At 62.2% G+C, this 16,915-nt stretch overlaps 6 protein-coding genes across 6 annotated transcripts; 3 read left to right on the top strand and 3 right to left on the bottom strand.

The window, feature by feature from the left end:
• Nucleotides 1-6: 6 nt before the first annotated feature.
• Nucleotides 7-838, top strand: RLA2 (60S acidic ribosomal protein P2; the record flags this gene model as incomplete). The annotated part of the gene is made up of 4 exons (XM_062771490.1): nt 7-63; nt 127-183; nt 254-413; nt 659-838. The coding sequence occupies exons 3-4, from the start codon at nt 255-257 to the stop codon at nt 836-838; spliced, it is 339 nt and encodes a 112-aa protein (XP_062627474.1). The 5' UTR covers nt 7-63; nt 127-183; nt 254.
• Nucleotides 839-944: 106 nt separating this feature from the next.
• Nucleotides 945-2,473, bottom strand: CKS1_0 (Cyclin-dependent kinases regulatory subunit). Its single transcript, XM_062771489.1, has 7 exons — nt 2,380-2,473; nt 2,258-2,277; nt 1,707-1,776; nt 1,513-1,619; nt 1,384-1,405; nt 1,311-1,330; nt 945-1,268 (listed from the first exon to the last, which is right to left on the bottom strand). Exons 1-7 carry the CDS (start codon nt 2,421-2,423, stop codon nt 1,201-1,203), a joined length of 351 nt encoding a protein of 116 aa, XP_062627473.1. The 5' UTR covers nt 2,424-2,473; the 3' UTR covers nt 945-1,200.
• Nucleotides 2,474-4,088: 1,615 nt separating this feature from the next.
• lvr (Levodione reductase) lies at nt 4,089-5,192 on the top strand. Its single transcript, XM_062771488.1, is given in 3 exon segments — nt 4,089-4,198; nt 4,214-4,626; nt 4,674-5,192. The coding sequence occupies 3 exon segments, from the start codon at nt 4,139-4,141 to the stop codon at nt 5,056-5,058; spliced, it is 858 nt and encodes a 285-aa protein (XP_062627472.1). The 5' UTR covers nt 4,089-4,138; the 3' UTR covers nt 5,059-5,192.
• A 39-nt stretch (nt 5,193-5,231) lies between these two features.
• VHAA (V-type proton ATPase catalytic subunit A) lies at nt 5,232-7,709 on the bottom strand. The gene is made up of 8 exons (XM_062771487.1): nt 7,622-7,709; nt 7,536-7,574; nt 7,441-7,484; nt 7,290-7,378; nt 7,096-7,237; nt 6,878-6,936; nt 5,972-6,839; nt 5,232-5,922 (listed from the first exon to the last, which is right to left on the bottom strand). Exons 1-8 carry the CDS (start codon nt 7,622-7,624, stop codon nt 5,310-5,312), a joined length of 1,857 nt encoding a protein of 618 aa, XP_062627471.1. The 5' UTR covers nt 7,625-7,709; the 3' UTR covers nt 5,232-5,309.
• Nucleotides 7,710-7,999: 290 nt separating this feature from the next.
• Nucleotides 8,000-14,719, bottom strand: LOS1 (Exportin-T; the record flags this gene model as incomplete). Its single annotated transcript, XM_062771486.1, has 11 exons — nt 14,347-14,719; nt 14,088-14,221; nt 13,883-13,986; nt 13,439-13,828; nt 11,618-13,398; nt 10,697-11,578; nt 9,766-9,984; nt 9,413-9,728; nt 9,320-9,356; nt 8,727-9,271; nt 8,000-8,688 (listed from the first exon to the last, which is right to left on the bottom strand). The coding sequence occupies exons 1-11, from the start codon at nt 14,494-14,496 to the stop codon at nt 8,000-8,002; spliced, it is 5,247 nt and encodes a 1,748-aa protein (XP_062627470.1). The 5' UTR covers nt 14,497-14,719.
• Nucleotides 14,720-14,970: 251 nt separating this feature from the next.
• Nucleotides 14,971-16,858, top strand: TMS1 (Membrane protein TMS1). Its single transcript, XM_062771485.1, has 4 exons — nt 14,971-15,146; nt 15,203-15,276; nt 15,331-15,566; nt 15,642-16,858. The coding sequence occupies exons 1-4, from the start codon at nt 15,062-15,064 to the stop codon at nt 16,786-16,788; spliced, it is 1,542 nt and encodes a 513-aa protein (XP_062627469.1). The 5' UTR covers nt 14,971-15,061; the 3' UTR covers nt 16,789-16,858.
• The last annotated feature ends 57 nt before the right edge of the window (nt 16,859-16,915 follow it).

Genomic DNA, 16,915 nt, shown 5'->3' with positions numbered 1-16,915 from the left:
CCCACACCGAAGCCTCTTGAATCTTTCGCAGAGTCGTCTCGCTTCTGCCCATCCTCCAACCAGGTGAGCATCGCGCGCCGGCACCCCTCCCCTCCCACCAGCCTCATATATCTGACCGTCGACCAGGCCTCAAGCGTATTCCTGCTGTAACAGCTTAAATCGGTTTACGTCGCCCTACGAAAAGTGAGCGCGGGTCGGGGTTGGGGCTGGGGATCGACAGCAGCAGCAACAGCAAACTAACGCACACCGCCAGAATGAAGCACCTCGCTGCCTACCTCCTCCTCCAGTCCGGCGGCAACGCCTCCCCCTCGGCCGCCGACGTCAAGGCTCTCCTCGAGACCGTTGGCATCGAGGCCGACGCCGACCGCCTCACCAAGCTCATCTCGGAGCTTGAGGGCAAGGACGTCAACGAGGTGAGCTAGGCCACGGGTGGCATGGGACGCAAGGCATGGCAAGGCAGGGCGAGGGAAGAGGGCAGGAGGGAGAGGGGGAAGAGGGGACGACAACGGGGAGCCGGAAACGACGAACGAGAGCGCGACGAGAGATGGGAGACGACAGCCCTCGACCCGCATGTGCCTGCCTGCCTGCAAACCTGCAAACCTGCAAACCTGCCACCCACCGGATCCGACTACAAAAGAACAATTACTAACCCCCACAGCTCATCGCTGAGGGCACCCAGAAGCTCGCTTCGGTTCCTTCGGGCGGTGCCGCCCCCGCTGCCGCTGCCGGTGGTGCCGCTGCCGCCGCTGGCGGTGCCGACGCCCCCGCCGCCGAGGAGAAGAAGGAGGAGGCCAAGGAGGAGTCCGACGACGACATGGGCTTCGGTCTCTTCGACTAAGCGTCTCGTCACGTCGATTCTCTCTACGTGCCTCCCTCGGACGATCATTCCTCGCTCTCGACACTACGATCATGGTAGATGCGTGCGCGTGACTAGATGTATCTGAAGAGTCTTCTTCAAAATGGGTTCCGGGTTGCAGGTGTGGTTGTGTGGCACAGTTACGAGCGCGTCAGTGGCAAAACCCTCGCCGAACCTCGCCAACTGCAGTGAGACCCATGACATTGACTCGGCACCGGACAATTCTACAGTCGGCTGCTATAATACTGAACAGGGGGGGGTCATGAGGAGCGGCGGGTCTACTGCCCAGAATGAGTTGGATGCAGGATGGGTGCGAGGGATGAGATGAAGGCGCGAGGGGAATATTACAGAGTCTTGGTCGAGCTGCTGGCCCTGCCAGGCTTCGCGACGTGGGGGGCGGCTAGTTGCCAGGCTGTGAATGGGTCAGTGGGACTTCGGAGCTCGTTAGACCCACGAGTGGTCGCCGGAACAGGACTGTGCTGTTAGCATACATAACACAGTGCAAAATCTGGCGCGAGATCCCTGACTTACGGATATGAGGCTCAGGAGCTGGTGGTGCGACGTCAGCGCGTATTCGTGGTGGATTTTAATCAAAACGCGCGCGCGCGCGACCAGGCAGCGGCCCGCCCATACGCGTCACTGGCACAAGCACTCACCGTGCACCTCAAAGTGCTGCCAGCCCAGACTCTGCGTGATGCCAATGCCACGCCACTCGTGCTCCTCGAGAATCCTCAGCAGACCCGAGTCGTCTGGCACAAAGTAGCTGTTTTCGGGGCCGACGCCAAAAGGGGCAATCGCGTCAGCAAAGCAAGGGCAGACGTCCATCGAGGGTCATGTACGACACGCGTACCTCTTTGGGATGAGCTTGAGCATTGGTTTGGGGAGGATAACGTGTCGGTACTCGTACTTGTCGTCCGAGTCTGCGGGAGACGAGGTCGAGGTCACGTCATGTGCGTGCGTGCGTGCGCGCGGCGTAGGTGCGGCGTATTCGGGGACGTGTGCGGCGTTGTGCAGGGGGTGGGCGCGGCGCGGTGGGGACACGGCGGCAAGGAGGAGCACAGGGAGCAGGCCAAGGTGAGCGAGCGAGTGGAGCGTGATGGAGCGCACGAGTCAGACGACCGGGTCAGCGTAAATCTTCGCGGCGGGGAGGGACAGTAATGGGTGCGTGTGTGGTCGCGAGCATGCTCCAACCGCCGTCGGCGTCGTCCCCCGCGGCGGCGGAGGACCATATTGCCCATGTCGACGGCGTGTGCTTGTGCGCTCAAATCCTCAGGCAGCACGCAGCCTCGCGAAGGCGCGAAGCAGAAGTGTGCACGACTCGACTCGAGGCGGCGCGCGGCGCCAAGCGCAGGCGGCGCACCATGCAAAGCGCACCCAAACTGTCCTCAGCAGCGCACTCACATCTTTCCGAGTAGATGATTCTGAAGCGTCAGCGGTGTACAGAATGCAAGCACGGCAGCGCGGCGTCGGGGCGTGGGCAACGACGCGCTTCGTCTCCCCGACACCGGCCTAGCAACACCTACCTCTCTGACAGCTCCTCGAGCGTCGACGGCTTCTGGGACGGCATGGTGTCGTACGCGGCGTGCGCGTGGTGTGTGGTGGTGGTGGTGGTGGTGGTGAGGACGAGTGGTGTTGTGTATGTCGCAGTGGTGCAGTGGCGACCAAACCAAACGACGACCGACTGACGGCGACGAGACGACGCGTCGGGTCGTCGCGCCAACGGCCAACGGCCAACGGCAGCATTTTCGCGGCTGGCTGGCTGGCTGACTGGCAGGGCGCGTGGCCGCTGCCGCCCCCAGCCCCCAAGGCGCGGCGCGTCACACCTCCACCGGCCACGGGCGGGTACGTCCACAGCGATGCATGCTCACGCACTCGACGACTCGCGCTACATACATGCAGCAGGCATGGCACGCGACGAGGTAGAGTAACACCGTCGAGATGCAAACACGCCTTGCGTCACTGAGCTTCACCGACAACAAGCCTGGGAACAGGCCCAAACAGCGGGCTGCTGGGCTCGTGCCTGCCTGCCAGGCTGGCTCCTCCAACGGACTCGAGGCGGGCGATGGCCGAGCTGTGTGCGGTGTGCTTGTGGGGGTGAGGCAGACTGTGGTGGTACTTCGACGCACGCGTCGGTGCTCGTGTGGCGGCAGCGGCGGTGGGATCAGCCCATAGCGAAGCAGCCAGTCATACGAGGCGTGGCGGAGGCGAGACGTGACGCCAAGCGGCGCCGCGGTGGTGGACGTGCGCGCGGCGCGTTAATGTACTTTGCGCGAGTGCGCGTGTCTCGTGTCTCGTGAGCTGCTGACGCTGCTGCGCGCCTCGTCTCGCCAACAACTGCAAGGCACCCCAAGCTGCCGCCGGCAAGTGCTCAGCCACGCCAAGGCAGGTGTCGTGTCGAGATTGATTGAGATCGAGGCTGGCCAAGGGAGGCGAGAGTGGCATCGGGCGCCGCGACCAATTCCCATCCCCGCCCAACCCCACTCACCCACCCCACAAACCGTGATGTCATATCTACCCACCATAATGCCGCAGCCACGCCGCCCATTCACTGCTCGTGCACACGTCGCGGCGTCCTAATCCGTGGGGTGGTGGAGGAGTGTCGCTTCCACCGCGACTATTTCGGACCGGCAGTGCATAAGCTTATTGAGTTGTCTTGCCCGCCGCAGATTGAAGCGAGGATAGAGTAGGCGAGATGCCGAGGCCAGGATCGGCACAGGTCATGTGGCCTCGGCGTTGTCGCGGGATGATGATGTGAGCCAAACCTTGCCTCACCTTCGCTTGGTGTGTGCATCCATCATGCTCTGCTGCGCGCTGCTACACATCGCGCTCACGTCAAGCGCGGTAGCACGCTAGCACGCTCGGCAGACGCTCGGCAGTGGGTGCCTGCTTGTGCGGCTAGATGTAGCCGAGATAGATGTCTAGTTGGGTGTCACCTTGTGGTCGTGCGTCTGTTGTGGGGGCAGTCAGCTGACGTCGGTCGGTCGCTACAGCTACAGTAGGCATGAAGCGACGACGACCCGCATAATCCGCACGCACGCACGCACGCTGGGCAGGCATTGTCGAGCCGGCCCAGACAGCTTCGGCCGGGGACCCACCAGCCAGCCAGCCAGCGCCCAGCCGACCGGCCACAGCCTCGCCAAGTACAATGTGAATCAGGCCGCCGGCCCCGGGTGGCTTGGGGTACAAATAGCGTGGCGCGCTGGCAGCATCAATGCCCACGACCTTACTTCACACTGCATACAACCTACCCCGTACGCACACACAGAGACAAAAACACACACCATGCCTGCCTCCCTCTTCAGCACCCCCGGCGTCGCGCTCATCACCGGCGCGGCATCAGGAGTAAGTCGGCCGCAGCTTGGCCTCGTCCCCACTGCAGTCCCGCTCACCCACGGCCAGATCGGCGCCCAGACGGCCCGCACATTCGTCAAGAACGACTGCCGCCGCCTCGTCCTCGCCGACATCAATGAGGAGCCGCTGACCAAGATCGCGGGCGAGCTCAAGGCGGCCGCGCCCGACGTCGACGTGCTGGCCGTCAAGTGCAACGTCGCCAACGAGGACGACGTCAAGAACCTCGTCGCGGCCGCCGTGAGCCACTTTGGGCGCATCGACTACGCCGTCAACGCGGCCGGCATCGTCGGGCCCAACTCGCACCTGTCGAGCGTCGAGGTCGACGCGTACGACAAGCTCGTCAGCATCAACGCGCGCGGGCTCTTTCTCTGCCAGCGCGAGGAGCTCAAGCAGATGGCCAAGCAGGACAAGGCGGGCGCGTGAGTGGGCGTGGGACGTAACTCCGCGGCGAGCTGACCCCCTCTAGCCCCGGCACCGACCCTGTCCGCCAGAGCCGCGGCAGCATCGTCAACCTTGCGTCCGTCGCCGGCCTCGTCGGCTCGGGCATCCTCGGCGCGTACGTGTCGACCAAGCACGCCGTCGTCGGCCTCACCAAGTCTGCGGCGCTCGAGAACGCCGTCAACGGCATCAGGATCAACGCCGTCGCGCCCGGCGTCATCGACACGCCCATGACCCGCGAGCAGTTCATCCAGCCCCTCAACGACGCCCTGTCCGACGACAAGTTCAACATGGGCCGCCGTGGCCGCGCCGACGAGGTCGCCGACGTGATCGTCTTCATGAGCTCCGAGGGCGCGTCCTACGTCAACGGCTCGACGTGGACCATTGACGGCTGCTGGACTGCTGGACGATAGGCGGGGTGTAGAGTGTGTGTTTGTGGGGCGTAGTGTCGGATGTAGTAGTCTGAAGTATGAAGCAATGTACAGTTGTCATTGGGACGATGAGGATTTGCCGCCACGCATGGGCTTCACCCACAACAACCCTTGCTTCGCCTCGCCTCGCTGCGCTTGGCGCGGCTCGCTTCACGCCGCGTGCAAACGCTTACATGTCTAGAATTTGAATCACTACTTAGACCACACCCAAACGGACGACGGACGACGGCACATTACTCCTGGAGTCGGCGGAACGCCTCGCCAATCTCATTGTTGAGCTGGTCAAACTTGCCCGTAATGTCGGCCTCGCTCTGCGTGTTGGGCGACTCGAACTTCTGCTGCGACAGCTTGAACAGGGCGTCGCCAGTCGAGTCGCGGATCTTGGCCCACGTCGAGTCTCCAGACTCGACAGCCTTCTGCGCGAGCTCGTGGTAAGTGATAAAGTTCTTGAGCATGCCGACCGTCTTGTAGAAGGGGCAGAAACGGTCGTACTCGGAGATACCGTTCTGCTGAAGGAAATCATCCTTGAGCATGCGGGCAACCTCGAGCGTAATCTTGTCGCCCTCGCCGAGGGCCGACTTGCCGACGAGCTGAACGATTTCTGCCAGGTCCTTGTCCTTCTGGAGAATCTCCTTGGCCTTGGTACGGAGGTCAACAAAGCCAGGGTTGTGCTTCTCGTAGTGGGGCTCGAGGACGTTGAGGTACTTGGAGTAGGACACGTTCCAGTCAACCGAGGGGAAGTGCTTGCGCTGGGCAAGAGCCTTGGAGAGACCCCAGAAGACCTGCACGATACCGAGGGTGGCCGACGTGACGGGGTCCGAGAAGTCACCACCAGGAGGCGAGACGCTGGGTGGTGTTAGCTATCGAAGATCCATTTTGTAACGGCTCCACTCACGCTCCGACAATCGAGACAGTACCCTCACGGTTGGGCGAACCAAGACACTGGACCTTACCAGCACGCTCGTAGAAGCCGGCGAGCTTGGCACCGAGGTAGGCGGGGTAACCCGAGTCGGCGGGCATCTCGGCAAGACGACCGGAAATCTCACGAAGAGCCTCGGCCCAGCGCGACGACGAGTCGGCCATCATGGACACGTTCTGGCCCTGGTCACGGAAGTACTCGGAGAGGGTGATACCAGTGTAGATCGAGGCCTCACGGGCGGCGACGGGCATGTTGGAGGTGTTGGCAACGAGGGCGGTACGCTTCATGATGGGCTCCTCACGGCCGTCACGCTCGAGGGTGAGCTCGGGGAAGTCGGCAAGAACCTCGGCCATCTCGTTTCCGCGCTCGCCGCATCCGACGTAGATGATAATGTCCGAGTTGGAGAACTTGGAGAGCGCCTGCGAGATGACAGTCTTGCCACAGCCGAAAGCGCCGGGAATGGCGGTCGTGCCACCCTGCACCGAGGGGAACAGGGCGTCGAGGACACGCTGGCCAGTGAAGAGGGGGAACGTGGCCGTCTCCTTCTGCGCGACGGGACGGGGGGCACGGACGGGCCAGAGCTGCATGAGCGTGTGCTGCGTCTTCTTGCCCTCAAACTCGGTCTCGAGGACGACATCCTCGACAGTGTAGGCGCCCTTCTCGGCGATGTGGGTGATGGTACCCATCGCGCGAGGGGGGAGGAGGATCTTGTGGTTGTCGACGAGCGAGTTCTCGTAGACCGAACCGAAGATGTCACCGCCAGACAGGTGGTCGCCGACGCGGAACTGGGCGGGGATAAAGTCCCACTTGATCTCGCGGTCGAGGGCCTGGGTGTTGATTCCGCCTGGAGCGGTGAGCGGTGGTTGGGCTAGGCTTACTTACGAGGAATGTAGATCGACTGCGACTTCTCCTGGATGGCCTTGAGGGGGCGCTGGATACCGCTGGGCAGTGGTCAGCATGGTTCGTGTCGAGGGTGAGGGCATTGTGTCGCGGCAATAAGGCCGGGCCAGCTCTTATCAAGCCGACCAGCGGGGTAGCAAAAGAAGCACGGCGCGACAAAGCCCAACTTCCCACCCCTCCCCCCACCTCAGCCCACTCACTCGTAAATGTTGGTCATGAGACCGGGACCAAGCTCGACCGAAAGAGGCTTGCCGGTACGCAGGACGGGGTCGCCGACCGTCACGCCCGACGTCTCCTCGTAGACCTGGATCGTGGCGCGGTCGGCCTCGATACGAATGACCTCTGGGGTGGGTGTGAGCGGCTACTAGCTGACAGTCCTGCCTAGCACACTCACCACCGACCAGCTCGTCGTGGCCGACACGGACAAGCTCGTACATTGCGCATCCGCGCATGTTCTCGCCGATGACGACGGGTCCCGAGACGCTTGGCGGGGTTAGTATTGCGTCCACTGCGCCGAATGGTTCTCTTCTGCAGGCAGTACTTACGAGAACACCGTGCCGAACATGCTCTCGCGGTGCTCATCCCGGATCTGCAGGCGTGTCAGCGCTATCGTCGCGGCGAGCAGCAGCAGCTAGCTTACCTTGGGGAGCTCCTTCCTGGCCCGGTCCATAGCACCTGCCTGTATCGTTGTCAGCACGCCCATTGCGACTCGCCTGCCGCACGCACCATGTTGGATAGTGTTGTTTATTAGGTAGGGGTGTGTGTAGGTGCGCTCCGTGCTGGAGATACGATGCGCTTGGAGAGTGAGTGACCAAGATGGCAGTCGATGGATGTGAGTGGTGGGTCGGTTGGCGGTGCGCGCGCATCACACCACTGACGGCACTGGCAGGGAAGCGAGAGGGGTGGCGGCAAGGCGCACGTGTAGAAACGACACGTCATTCCACAACCGAGCTCGAGTGGCACCCCTGCACCGAGGTGCCATACCCCCGGTGACTACCTACAATGCCAGTGCATCGAACGCTCAGACGTTGGCGACACACGCATCGTGCATGGGCAGGCAGGCAGGGAAGCCCTAGCTCAGCTACTCCTCTAAGATGATCTAATCTACTCCTTCTCCCCCTTCTCGCCAGTGTTGTGGGCCTTGGCACCGCGTCCCCACAGGCCAGCACGCGGGCCCCACCCGTCCTCCACGCCCCAAGCATGCACCTCTGCAATCTTTGGCGCGCCGTCTCGTGGGCCAGAGGCAGGCACCTCCGGCAGCGGCAGCTCCTCCTCCTCCTCCTCGACCACCTGGTGCCTGTCGCGCCGGAGGCGGTGGGCGTGCGCCGCGCCGGCCTCGGCAGCCATCACGTCGTCGCCCTTGAACCCGGACCCAGAGTCGCGGTGCACGATGGCGCGCGGCGTCGTGCGCGGCGCGTCGCCGCCCTCCCACCCGCGGTCGGTGGGCGTGAGCGGGATCCAAGCCTCGTCAGCGTACGACACCGACGTGGACATCTCCACCAGGCGCGACACGGCGCGCTTGTACGCGAACCGCTCGTCCTCGCCCGTGAAGATGGCGCTGACGGCAAAGCTCGAGCCGAGGTCCGCGCGGTCGTCGCGCTCGCGCTGAGCCCGCGTGCGCGGGTTGTACGTGCTCACGTTGGCGCGTGGCTGCGCGCCGAGCGTCTCGGAGAGCGCCTCGGCCTCGAGCAGGTCGTGGTGCTCTGGGTCGATGGACGGGTCGAGCGCGTCGGGGAAGAAGAGGTGCTCGGGGCGCGCGGCGGCGCGGATGACGACTTTGCATCGGGATTCGTCTGCAGCGTCAGCGCGTAGCAATCCCCCCGATACTCACACAGCGCGTCGATCACGTTGATCAGCCGCCGCGCCTCGTTCTTGTTCCGCAGGAGCATGATCTTCACCTCGTCAATGAAGAAGGTCTCGTACGTCGACGCGAGGGAGATGTAGTCCGCTGGGCCGAGTGGCGCCTCGCACAGGTCAGCAAAGGCAAAGCGGCACGCTCGGCCCTTGACAGCCGGCACATGCACGCGGCGGCCGTAGACGACGAGGTCGGCGGGCTCGGGGGTACCGGCGAGCGCATCCCACGCGGCGTCGAAGCGCTCGTCGCCCAGCTCGAGCCAGCGCGGCGCAGCAGCGGCCGCGCCGGCGTCGTCCCGCCGGCGCCAGTCGCGCCCGCCGTCGACATCGACCACCTCGCACCGCCCCTTCAGGCTGTCCAAGAACCCGGCCATCCGCTCCCGTTGCACGCCGTGGTGGTACAGCTCGTCCGGGACGCGGTTCGAGCACGCGAGCACGACGCCCCCGAGGCGCCAGTACCATGATAGCACGTCGCGGAGGAGCGCGGCCGAGCTGGCGTCGACGAGCTGGAGTTCGTCGAAACTAACCCGGCGTCAGCCGGGGCTACGGGGTGCAAGCTGGTCCACTCACTAAAGGATATGGTACGACAAGATCATCTCCTTGGCGACTGGCACGCGTCAGTGATGCAACTCGTCGCCGTCCTGCCCCACCCACGCCACTCACTAACAAACGGGATCGTGTCCCGGGGATCATCGTACCCGACCTCCGCTGCCGCCCTGTCGCCATTCGGCGTCTCCCACCGCCCATTACCAAACACGGCGCGCCACCCCCTGCGGCCAGCAAGCACCTTGTTCGCCTCGTCCTGGCCTGGCACCGCGCCGTCCTGCCGCCGGCGCAGCTCGTCAAACACGCGCTGGTACAGCCAGAGCGTGAACGCGTGGTAGTGGTGGCGCTGTTTGTGTGGGGTTTGCAGCGTGTCGAAGAAGAGCGCGAGGAGGAGGGACTTGCCCGAGCCCGGCGGGCCGGTGAGTAGGATCCCCTAGGCGGTGTCAGCTTGCTCCTACACACCCACGCACCCGCGGCGTGGTCAAGTTTGCAATCTCCTCCTCCCCGCTCAGAACCCGCACGAGCGCCTTCCCCCGCTCCCCGTCGTCGGGGAGCACGCGCTCCCCGAGCCCCGGGAGGCGCGCGTACCATGCGCGCTCGGATACCTGGAGGGGCGGGCGCGCGCCGAGCTTGGAGACGAGGTCGAGCGGGGGCTCGTAGTCCGCTAGCTCGGTCGCCAGGTGGCGCAGCTGCGCGGTCAGCACAGCAAGAGGATATCACTTGCCTTCATTACAGTTCGCACTTGCTCGTCGTCCCATGTTAGCTTGCCTGACGACACGAGCGCGCGGTACGCTTCGAGCAGGTCGCGCGGCGGTGGAGGGTTTGGGGCGGTGGATGTGGAGGAGCGCCGTGTGCCGGTGGTCGGGAGGGGTCGTTGGGCGAGCTGTGGTAGAGGCCTTGGGGTTGGGCGCAAGGAGCGCGCCGCGAGTAACCTCGCGCTGTGCCGCAGAATCATGGTGAGTGCAGTTGACAACCCGAGTCGATCCCTCCCGACGTGCTTTCGACCCATCTCGCCAACTTCGTCATTTAGCCCAGCAACTGCGGGGCTCCAACCCCGCCAACATCTGATGGCGCAATACTCATCGCAGTCACTTCCCCCTCTACTGCCCCCCGTCTAATACACGCTAATGCATGGCATGCTCTTATATGGACTGATTCGCCGGCTGGCTGCGTCGCCAGAGGCATGCAGGGGCGGCGGTGTGATGCGATCGATGGTGTGGGTGGAGTTTGGGATTGATGTGATGAACGACATTGATGACCAGAGGTAATGGGAAAAATGCACAGGTGAGCTCGTGCCGGGCGTATCGAATGCTTGCCCCGGCCGGTTCGTAAATAGAATGGTGTGGCGTGTGGTGGACACGCCGTATTAGAGCAATGACAGTCGGTTTACGACCTCATCACCTTGATAAAATCAGCAAAGGTCTTTCTGAAGTCCTTTGACTGTTGGGTGCGCAGGCTGTTGACAAACTGCTGGGCCATCTCGGGAGGGCACTGCAGCTTGGGCAGCATGTCGCTAAGAAGGAAGTCGACACCCTCCTGGCCACGTGCCTGCAGCATGTTGCGAATGACAATGGCAATCTCGGCAAGGACGGGCTGGCCAGCCTTGAGGTTGAACGTTGTCGAGGCAGGGACAGCGAACGCCGCCGGGATGAGACGCTGGTAGACGAACGTCTCGTACCCGGGGAGGGCCTGCGCCGCACGCTCGTTCTTGGGAATGGCGTGCTGGTTGGTCGCAACTGCCTGCCCGCTGGCAACCTTCTGGCTGAGGTGGGACCGCGCGGAATCGGCAAAGACAGAGGGCTCCGTGGCGGCGGCCGCCGAGGTACCCCACGCGATGATCGACTTGGCAAGGAAGCTCCACGCCAAGCGCTGGGCACCGGCGTCGGTAGAGTCCTCGGCAAGGGCGACAAGCGACGTGAGGACGTTCTCAAACTCGGGCTTGTTGCGGTCCGTGATGAAGACGCCTTCGAGGTTCGCGTTCATGAGCGACGTGAAGAAGGTAAGGTAGGCATCCTGGAGTCGGCGGTGGATAATGTCCTCGTCGGTGCCCGTAACAGGGTTCTGGAGAACCGAGAAGATGCGGGAGAGTAGAGGGAGCAGGAGCATGTCCATCGTCTCGAAGGTGTTCCTCTTCAGGCGGTGCATGAGCAGGCCGAGGAAGGAGAGGAAGTCGATAAGCTCGGCAGGCTCAAACTCGGTGACAACGGAGCGCACAAAGCGAGGGACAAGCTCGCCAATGGTGGAGCCGATGGCCGAGACGAACTGCGAGAAGGTGAACCGAGCCTGCGATACGTCAGCATGGCTCTTGCAATAAATACTCACAGCATCGCGGAAGACACGCTCAGTCTTCATGACATCAAGGGCCTCGAGGAGGGCCTCGGTCATCTGCTTGAACGGCTGCTGGTAGGGTAGTGCCTCCAGCTGGTCGTCCGAAACGGGTGGGAATCCCTTGGCAAAGTGTCCGAGAGCCATGAGGTGGTGGTGAACGTGCAGCACAGCGGGCTTGTCGCTGGGGTTGAGGCGGTACTGCTCCAGCCCAGCTCCGATCCCAGCCATCAGGGGGCCAGCAATGGCCGCCAGGTAGCTCATCTGTGAGCTGGGATCCGGGCGTGTGAGGTAGACCAACACGCCAGCAGCCTCGAACAGGTGGAGCTGGTCCTGGAAGTAGCTCTTGCCGCTGGTCGAGCTCAGGAGGATGTCCTCGTCGGGGTTCTCAGCAGGAACGAGCTTGGGGTGGATGGGCAGCGTGTCCTTGATGTTGTCAATGATGACGGGGATCATACTGGGCTCCATCTCATTCTTGCACTCCTTGATGAAGCGACTGATGAGGTAGAAGACCCTGCGACGCACACACTCGTCAGGGTGGTGGACGCCGCGGCTGTCCAGGAGTGCCTCAAACATGGGCTGGACAGCACCCTGCTTGATCTTCCAGAAGTCGACGTAGCGGACAGCAATCTCAAAGAACTGGAGGGGAACACTGGGGTGAGGGTACGCCGACAGTCCGGAAGTCATGCAAAGGGTGAGGAGCTGACCAAGGGGGGTGAGAGGGTACTGCTCAAAGTCGATCTTGGCATTGGGGTCGAGTGCAGCGATCGCAAGATCGGCACCGGTGCCCGTGGGGGTCGACTGGCCGCTGGCCATTGCCGCGTCGCCAAGCTTTCCTGTTGAGCGGGACATCTTGACGGCCGACGACTTGGAAGCCAGCTCGGGAGGAAGCTCGTAGAAAGCAGCGCGCGAGTTGCTCTTGGAGATCTCACCGAACGTGTAGACGAGGTACGCCGCAAGCTCAGCCTGCTGCCAGGTGACGCCGGACGAACCTTGTGAGGACAGACGCTCCAAGGTGTTGACAACAACGCTCGCGACGACCTCGGTGTGCAGGGTCTTGTCGATGGCGGCAATATTGTCAATGACGCTGCGGAAGCTCTGGCGCATGGCGTAGAAGGCAGCGACCTCCTCGTCGGAGTCGGCGTCGTCCTGGACAATCTCCCATTCAATGTCCTCGGGCCACTCAAGCTGCCTGACGACAACCTCGAGCACATTGAGTAGGAATTGTCTCTTGGCGGGTGGCAGAGGAATAGGGGATGGTGGTGGGGCAGCGGCAGCCCTGTTGCCGTTGGGCTGCGCGGGATTGCCCGGCTTCATGTACTTCTTGAACGTACGCAGAAGGTCTGACACGAACGGCGACACAGCTGTTGGCACCTCTGGGTTGCGGTCGCTGAGGAAGCGCAGAACAAGTGGGATGGAGTTGGACAACAGGCTGTCGGCCTCGTTGCGGATCTCCTCTGGCGCCTCGGCGAGTTCGGTGAGCTTGATGAGCTCCGTACCATAGGCCTGGACAACACCGGCAAGAGCGGCACGGAAGTTGACGAGCTCGTGATCTCCCTTTGCGCCACGGGTCTGCTGCTCCAGGGGATCAATGAGCGAGATGATGTCGAGCACCTTGAGGACCTGGAGCTTTTCAGCGGGGTCCTTCATGCCCTTGGCGGCGAGGGTACGGATGATGCCAGCAGCAGGGATGCGCAAGGACGTAACGTCCTGTTGCAACAGCTGCTGGTAGAATGACAGGGTATCTGGGGTAAGAGAGACGGCGAGGTCGACCCAGGCTGCGATGTCAGCTTCATCTCCAACCCTCGGTAAGCTCACGAGTCCAGTGACCAAGGGCCTTGAGCGCTGCCTGGGTCACTTCAAGCCACTTCGCGTTGCCCTTGCTGAGGCCCACGCCCTTGTTTGCCAGAGAGAGAAGACCCTCCACCGCCATGCGCTCGTCACCGCTAGAACGAATGACCTCGCGTATTGAGCCGTCGCGCAGCTGCCGTTCGTTGGACCAAGCTCGTGCGCTCTTGATGATGTTGTCATGGATCTCGAGTGCGATCTCGATGAGCAGGTGGATAACCAGGAGCGAGGGGTTGAGGCTGGTGGCGGAATCTGAGGGAACCAGAAGATTGAGGAACGGGTGGAGGAAAGTGGGGATTGAGGCAGGGTAAGTGTTGAGGAAGAGGTGAGCGATCGTGTACGCAAGCTTGTTGCGAAGGACTGCCATCACGTTAGCATGCACGTCGCCAACGACGGGGCCGTCAATGCACTCACAAGCTTGGCCACCCTCCGAGTTACCCTTGACATACTCGGCCTCAATGAAGTCGACAACGGCCTTGTACATGGCGTGTTGTGCTGCCGCCGACATGATCTCCGGCCTGCGCGGGTCAGTGTTTGTCCCCATGCTTCCTATGCAGCACAGCCGTCACTCTGCACGACCCCCCCACGGCTTTGTGTGCTTCTTCGGAAATATACGTACTTGTTCAACAGCGTCTGGTCGACGACCTGTTCACAGAACATGCGCAGGTCCGTCTCGAGCTTCTCCTTGCCGTCAGTGCCAGTGGCGCCTGCACTGGGCGCGCCAGCTCCCTGGAGGTAGAGGAAGAGACAGTCCTGTGGGGGAGAAGAAGGCCCGAGTCAGCGCTGTGCTCGTCGTTGCGTGTTGTTGTGTGTGCGCGCGCGTGACAGAAGCAGCCGGCTGCTATAGCTGCCGCCACCACGACCAAAAGTCGACTCACCTGCCATGTTTCCTCGCAGAGCTGCTTGACTTTTCCAAGGTAGTCGAACGCCTGCTGTTTGAGGCCTGGGTCGATGGAAGGGTCAACGCTCGCCGCGATGCGGATAGCCTGGGGGATGTCGGTAAGGTGGGGAGATTGGGCTTGGGCCATTGCGTGGCGGCGCGCGGAGGGCAAGGTCGAGGGAAGAAATTGAGGCGGAGAAGCGTCGTGCGTAAACGACGACGTTCACCGGATTTTTTGAGGTGTTGTGAGAGGAGGTGGACTGAAGCTTGCTGCCCGTTTGTCTCTATCGAGGATTAGAGACGGCTGGGCAGGAAGGGGTGCGGAGAGAGAGAGAGTTGACGAGGTGGCGACGAACAAACGAGGCTTTTGGACGATGGAGACTTTATTGGAAAGGAAGGATCAGACGCAGCCAACGACCTAACCAGGTCGAGTGACCACCAACGCGACTCTTGTCTTCCTCTAGGTGGCGGATTGAAGCAGTCAGCCTGGCCGCGGCATGCAGCCAGCAACTCAAAATAAATAATAACACGTCATTCGACCTTGAATGTCGCCGGCTCGGCCGGTATATGAAAGCTTATCACGTGGGTCACCACCCTGAAGGCTTCATCATCTCCTGTGCGTCTCGCCCAACCCCACAGCCAGCCAGCCAGACTGCATCGCATCTTGCAACTCGACACTCACCTCCAACCCCCACAGCACAACCTCGACCACAATGGGCGCCCTCCTGTCCATTCCAATCTTCACGGGCGCAGGCGCAATCGGCAGCTACCTATGCTCGGGCTGCATGGTCTTCATGGGTATGTTGACACGGGCTGTTGATTGACCGCACCACCACTGACGCGCCACCCACCAGGCGGCACGGCCGCGTCCGCCATGTGCAAGTCGTGCAACTGCAACTCGTCGATCGCGACGCGTGTAGGCTACGGCGTGAGTAGATTGATAGGTGATGCTCAAGATGCCGCGCTCACACCCTTCCCCCAGCTCATCTTCGCTCTGTCGTCCATGCTGGCGTACATATCCCGCACAGACATTGCCATTCGGCAACTGGAGAAGATTAGCTGGGACTGGATCAAGATGGACTGCTCAGGCGGCAAGTGTTATGGCCTACTGGCCGTCCACCGCTTCTGCTTCGCCCTCGCCCTCTTCCACCTCATCCACAGCGTGCTTCTAATCGGCGTCAAGTCGACAAAGGACAAGCGTGCCGCCATTCAGAACGGGTGAGTGCCGTGCAGCTGGGGCTCCAGCGCTCCCTCGCTCGCTCGCGCGTCCTTGCTTGACTGACACCCTCGCAGATGGTGGGGCCTCAAGCTTGTCGCCTACTTCCTCCTCGCGTTCATCTCATTCCTCATCCCCAACGAGTTCTTCATGGTCTACGGCTCGTACATCGTCCCGATCGGCGCGTTCGTCTTCATTATTATCGGTCTCGTCCTCCTCGTCGACTTTGCCCACACGTGGTCCGAGACGTGCCTTGACAACTGGGAACGCACGGATTCCAACATGTGGCAGTTTATTCTCGTCGGCTCGACCTTTGGAATGTACGTTGCCTCGCTCACCGTCACGATTGTACTCTACGTCTTCTTCGCCGGCTCGGGATGCGGCCTCAACACGTTCTTCATCACTGCCAACCTCCTCCTCTGCGTCATTGTCACAATCGTTGCCATCTCTGGCCCCGTCCAGGAGGCCAACCCCCGCTCTGGCCTCACCCAGGCAAGCATGGTCGCGGCGTACTGCACGTACCTTACTTCGTCGGCTGTGATCAACCACACCGACGACTCGCACTGCAACCCTCTTCAGAAGGCGGCTGGCTCGACCAAGACGACGACGGTTATCCTTGGTGCGCTCTTCACCTTTGTCGCCATTGCCTACTCGACCTCGCGTGCCGCCACACAGTCCAAGGCGCTCGTTGGTAACCGCAAGTCCACTGGCCAGATCGCGCTCGGCGACGACGCCGGCGAGGACGGAGAGGTTCGCCTCATCACCAACCAGCCCAAGGGCCGCCGCGATGAGATGCGCTACCAGGCTATCCTTGCCGCTGTCAACGCCGGTTCCCTCCCTGCCTCGGTTCTCGACGAGCCCGAGGACGACGACGACGACATCGAGGCGACCATCGGGGAGGAGCGCGACGACGAGCGTGCCGGCACCAAGTACAACTACTCGTGGTTCCACATCATCTTCCTCATGGCGGCCATGTACGTTGCTGGCCTGCTCACCGACTGGCGTATTGTCTCCAAGACACCTCTCGAGCACCCCGACCCCGACTCGAGCCCCAACCGCTTCGCCAGCTTTGGCATGTCTACCTTTGCCGAGCCCGAGGTCTACATTGGCCGGTCCGAGGCGACCATGTGGATGCGTGTCGTCAGCAGCTGGATCTGCTACGGCCTGTACGCTTGGAGCCTGCTGGCTCCTCTGGTCATGCCTGACCGTTTCGGAGACGATTAGGCGTGTGAGGCCCAACATCAACACAAACCACAAACGATTAGAAGTGTATCTGCTATGCATTGTTACCCATGTTAGGAGTGTGCGTGATGTCGTGGAGTTGGAATGTACAATGAGGAGGTGGAAGAGG

The sequence above is a fragment of the Vanrija pseudolonga genome, chromosome 3 (genome assembly GCF_020906515.1).
Source record: "Vanrija pseudolonga chromosome 3, complete sequence".
Classification (NCBI taxonomy): Eukaryota; Fungi; Basidiomycota; class Tremellomycetes; order Trichosporonales; family Trichosporonaceae; genus Vanrija; species Vanrija pseudolonga.
Note: the sequence above shows the minus strand (reverse complement) of the source record. Positions and strands in the feature narration are given on the sequence as shown.